The 5,857-nt window shown below is 37.3% G+C and overlaps 1 protein-coding gene across 1 annotated transcript; it reads right to left on the reverse strand.

Moving 5' to 3' along the window:
- Positions 1-1,160: 1,160 nt before the first annotated feature.
- LOC104428157 (protein SUPPRESSOR OF npr1-1, CONSTITUTIVE 1-like) lies at positions 1,161-3,041 on the reverse strand. Its single transcript, XM_039310784.1, has 2 exons — positions 2,846-3,041; positions 1,161-2,744 (listed from the first exon to the last, which is right to left on the reverse strand). Exons 1-2 carry the CDS (start codon positions 2,924-2,926, stop codon positions 1,161-1,163), a joined length of 1,665 nt encoding a protein of 554 aa, XP_039166718.1. The 5' UTR covers positions 2,927-3,041.
- Positions 3,042-5,857: the final 2,816 nt, after the last annotated feature.

Genomic DNA, 5,857 nt, shown 5'->3' on the forward strand with positions numbered 1-5,857 from the left:
ATTTTCCTTTTATTATTATGTTTTTTAAATTGAGCTTTTAATTTCTTTTCTTTTTCTTTTTCTACCCAATTCTTTTTCTTCTTCCTTGGCTGATTGCCAGCCACAGCAGTGGTTGACGACCAACCACAGGCCAACACGAGCCTCGCCGTAGGCGGCAAGCTCCTTGTCGGCCTACAAAGTGAGGTAGGTGAGGTGGAGCCGATCCAACGAGGGCAAGGCCTTGGCAAAGCTCGAGCTCGTCTAGATGTGGTGAGCAATGAGCTCACCGATCCACATCTTGGTCACTCATTGAGCAACCGGCCATTACGAGGCATGCAATAGTAGAGGAAGGAAAAGAAGGAAAAAAAAAAAAAGAAGAAAGAAAAAAAAGGAAAAATTAAAAAATTCAAATTCAAATTTTAAATTAAAAATATTAAAAATTCAAATTTTAAATTAAAAATATTAAAAATTCAAAAATTTAAAATTATATATTAAATTTAATTTTTATTAATTAAAAAAATCAAAATTGGATTGTTTTAGTAATTTTTCCCAAAATATTAAATCAGTAACGAATAGTGAAAAATATTTTCCACTCTATTTTCAAGATTTAACTAAACACTGGAAAATATAATCATTTCTTGGAAAATGGCATATTGGAAAATATTTTTCAAAAAAGTTATATTTTTCACAAAATGAATGGAGTCTAAGTAAAAACAAGACTTACCTAAACAATTAACTCCTTATTTGAAAGACTTATGAAACTTAAAAACAACCTCTTTAAGTAATAAGAAATGAACAAGCACTTCTCTTCTGGATTAATGAAGTTCTTCCACTTATTTTTATAACAATTGACCTTGTCCTGTTGCTTATCCGAAATTTTGGAACTTTCTAGTGGACGGAAAGGAAAGAAAACGCCGAAAAGGAGTAGAAAACAATAAATGGAAAATGAGAAAAACACAAAGGGGAAAATAGAGGAGAAATTGCAGGTCAATTGATCGGTGTCAGAACAAGTGAGAGCAATTTAAATGCATTTTTATATGTTGATGGCTTCTTGCTTCAATAACAATAAAAGAATTGAAATATGAAATCTCTCTTTTTCAGTTAATCAAATTTTAACTACGAGATGGAAAGCAGGTTTGATTGGACTTACTTTTTGGTGCTTGTAAGCCTCCAGGAAGCCCCTAAAGCTTTTCTTGCATCCGGAGATATATATGCGGCAATTTGGTGTTCGATAGATCAATCAAACTTTCCAAATATCCGCATCTTTGAATTCGTAGCTCCTCCAAAAACTCTAGTTCGTCAAGGCCTTTAATGACCTGTAGCTGTTCGTTGTCATGAATGTATAAACGCTTGAGATTCTTTAAGTTTGACAAACCATCAAGATTTTGCACATAAGGACATTTATAAAGGCCAAAGTATTCCCATGATTCCGACGTACCAACAATTTGCATCTCGAGTATATGAGGGCAACCCCTCAAAACAAAGCGTCGCAACTTATTTAAGGCTCTTAGTGGAAGGATTAGTGTCCCTTCACCACTAATCAACTTATTAGCAGACTCATTATTATCGTGCCCAGCTTCCCCCACATCAACTAGCCTGCCGAAGGATTCACAGTATTGAATATACAATGTATCAAGTGATTCCAACCGAGAAAATCGGAGCTCAACTAGCTTTGGACAAATTAACACATTGATAGATACCAACTTCCTCATGCTTGACAGCCTGAATCTTTTGAGGCTCTCACATTTCACTATAGACAAGTCCCTTATATTTGGAAGTTGATGCCCATTGAGTTCAAATTCTTGCATTGGAGACCTATAGAGCCCTAAGCATGACAAATTTATGAGATTCTGAGAAAGTGACACGATGAAATTGAAATTATCAACTCGTAGCTCTTGTAATGACGAGGGAAGTTGCGGAAAGGTTTGTAGGTCCAAACCAAACAAATCGAGTTGGTTCAGCAGAGGAAGGGAAGCCAACTCAGTAGGAACATGGACATTGTGAAGTCCCAATCTCAATGTAGTTAATTTGGATAACCTACCAATCCACCTTAACTCACCAATACAAGGTTTATCTCCTCCTCCCCATGAAATTAGATCCAACTCAACCAAATTAGTCAAGTTTGAAAGATCCGGGACTACTCGAAGCGACGTAGAACGTACATATAGATAGGTTAAACTTGCTGGGAGCATCGGTAACTCTTGAAACTTATCACATCCCATCAACTCCAACCCTTTTAGGCAAGTAAGTATGCTAATGCTCTTTGGAACTTCACTTAATTGAGTCCTTGATAGATTTAAGATTCTTAGCAAGGGTAAACTTCCGATTTCATGAGGAATTTGACCTTTCAAAGAGTGACTGCAAACATGAAGCTTTTCCAAATTATGGAGCATTCTAATAGCAGAAGGTAACTCCCATGAATTTGTTGAATCTAATCCGTCATAGCTATTGACAAAGTGCAACTCACGTAATGATTTCAACTTCCATATGGAATATGGGAGTTTCTTCACTTTACAATGTTGTATAGAGAAGTGCTGCAAATTCAGTAGATTCCCAATTTCTTCGGGCAAATCTTCAAGACCAAAGCAAACATAAATACTCAAGTAAATTAGATACTTCAACTTCCCAATAGAGCTGTCAATTTTCCTCAATTTGGAACAATGTTCGAAAGTAAGCCTCTCTAAATATGGACATCCAAAGAAGTCTGGTATTCTAGTTATTCTGTCACAACTTGCAATAGAAAGAACTTTCAATTTTCTAGCCATCTGTCAAAATGAATGCAACATTCAATGAATGAACAATCAAATATTAGTATCAAAGAAAATATAATTGAAATACAAACCTTAAATATAATCGAAATACAAACCTTGATTAAGCTGTTTAGTTTCAAGTCATCTATGAAGTCAACTTGTGAAAATTCAAGAATGACCACATTCTTAAAGTGCATATTGGCTGGCTGGGATGTGGGAGGAGGATCATTCCAAACAATCCATCTTAATTTTGTAAGACGATTTGCTAAGTTACCAGCGAAGGTTCCCCAATTTAATTTGAGGTACCTTAGATATTCACCAGTCAAATGCATACATTTAAATGGTGGAAACATAAAATTGTAATTTTTTAGGACGATGACCATAAACAATGGCCGACAGAATGGACATCAGCGAAAGACCAAAATTACCCATCTTTGGGGACGAGTGCAGGTCCAGTCAAGGAGAAATCTGGAAAATTCCCCCTATCTGATAAATTTCCCGAAATTATTGATAAACTCTAATGCAGTTGATAAAATAAATTATGACTCTTAATTTGATTTTTTGTCAAGCAACTCTTAATTTGATTGGAAGATAACATATTTAACGTCATCATAAATTTACCAATTTTCAAATGATACAATAAATCACCAACTGCTCAGAAATTTTACACGTGTCGTAAGTAAATTTCAGACTTTATGATAGGGCTCGTTTGCTTTTTGCTTTTTTGAAAAATAAATTAATATTTTGCTTTCTCATCAAAATCTAAAATCTTAAGAGCACAGAGCGGTGAATCTGGGTCCTCTGATCTACAATGAACGAGATTATTGACATTTCTGTCGAAGTTAAAACTCACGTGTCATTATTTTAGTATTGCCAGATTGTCCTTCCTTGCTGATTATTATATTCACCCACAAACATTTAGGCAAAACTGCCTCGCTGTCGGCAAGAGTGATGGGTCCCGTCGAGGAAAGATCTGAAAATCGGTAGATTTATGAAGTTATTGGAACATTTCTACAATCGTTGGTTGAAAAGAGTGACTATCAATTTGATTGTCAGTGTCGCGACCTTCCCAAAGCGAGTTAGACCACCTAAGGGTTCGGCTAATGGATTGTTAAGCCTGGACTTAACTCGGGCTCTCCCAAGCACATACCAATTCGCGACTTAGGTTCAAGTTCTTAATATGCAAAAGATCTTTATCATGGAGTCGCCACTAATCTATTTTGGGTGGGTCGATTAGAAACCCAAGTAAAGTAATGAGAGAATTACTTCACTCATACGAACCAAAGATTAAATAAGTTCGGGGACTTGGTTACGCTAGATTTCTCTAACACCTTTTCGGTACCTTTTCTTTTTTTATTTCAAAAAATATTTTGCAGGCAGCTTGAATTGATTTTAATTTATTTTTCTAACATGTGAGGTGATCATGCGGGTGCGCAAACCACCAATTTAATACCCAAAAAAGCGATGAATAAATTGCAGGACTTACCTCATAGCAACGAAAGCATCTGTATTGTTAGATCATAATTCACATCAACAGACCTAGATATGATTTCTAATTAACATGCAATTTCATTTTTTTGGTTTTTACTTGTTTAATGAGAATCATGTAATATGCAATGCATGCTACTAATCTAACATGGAATGGCATGACAATGTGTTCTAAACTACATGACATGAGTAAAATATATTTTGTGTTTTCATGCAATAATCAAATATGCAAATCAAAATGACCTAATTATAATGATGGGCAATTTTTTAATTAAATGAGCCTAATTCTACATGGCATGCATTTTATGAACCTAATCCCACATGACATGCACATGATATTTCTATTCCTAAAGATGCAATCTATCCTAAAAAATTGAAACTTAAAATGAGACATGCAATTCTATTCTAATATGCATGATGATTTTTTGTTTGTTTTTTTTATATATATAAAATTCGAAATTTTAAAAATTTGCACACAATTAAACATGCAACCTAAAAAACTAGCATCCTAAATTAATTAATTTTTTTGGGGGATTTTTTTTTGTTATAAAAATTTAAAATCAAAAATCCTATTCTAAATTGACGCGTGCAATTCTTAAGAAAAACTAATATCATGAATGCATTTTTTTGGATTTTTATTTTTAAAAAACGAAATAACTAAATACGCTAACCCTAGCCCTAATCTAACTTGCATTTTTTCGAATGTTTTATGCAAAATATCCAAGTCAATCAAGATAAGATTAATACCCAAAATTGACGAACCATATCTCCCGCATGAGATTGGGTTGATCAATTTTAAACTAAATCGCGAATCGAATCTCGGGCATGAGATTGGATTGTCGATTTTGTACAAGACGTGAGTCGGATTTCGGACGGAAAATCAAACTCCTAATCCCTAATTTAAGGGGTTATTTCACATTGGAACTTCAATCATGCATTAATGAATAATCACACTAAAAAAAACTATATAAAAACAAACTATAAACTATATAAAAAATAAAGATAAAATAATAATAATAAACTACCTAATGTTCCCTTTTGTTTTTTTTTTTTTTTTTTTTTTTTGTCTCCTTTTTCTTTTCCCACGCACGACTTGCTCGTGGGTCTTTTGGTGGGGGTCACCGTCGGTCGGGTCGCCAAGGGGGCTGGTCGACGGCGTTCCGGTGAGGGGCGACGGCGGACGAAGCTGCCGGTGTTCGGGGCACCGGCGAGGGGAGGCAACCGGCGAACCAGTGGCGGCAGAGGGTGAAATAGAGGGCTGAACGGCAACGGACAGGGCGGATCAGCTGGTTTGCAGCGTCGGGTCACCGGTCGGAGGTCGCGGTGGTCAGATTTAACTGCAGGAGCGGAGCTTGGGCTGAGGCGGTCAGGCGACAGCAAAGGCGGAGAAGGGGCGTCGGGCGCTCTCACGGGTCACGGCGGTGCGGTGCAGGGGTGGCTGCTGCAGCGGTGGTCCGGCAGAGGGTGTTGCACGTCGCGGACGGGAACCGAATTGGCGGAGCAGAGGTGGGCAAATCTCGGTCTCAGGACAGGGGACTCGCGGGTTGCTGGGGTCACGAGGCTGGGCGCTGCGGTGGTCAGCGGCTTGCAGAGGCGCGGCTGCCGGTGCAGGTGTCCTAGACGATGCGGCTGGTGTTCAG

The sequence above is a fragment of the Eucalyptus grandis genome, chromosome 4 (assembly GCF_016545825.1).
Source record: "Eucalyptus grandis isolate ANBG69807.140 chromosome 4, ASM1654582v1, whole genome shotgun sequence".
Classification (NCBI taxonomy): Eukaryota; Viridiplantae; Streptophyta; class Magnoliopsida; order Myrtales; family Myrtaceae; genus Eucalyptus; species Eucalyptus grandis.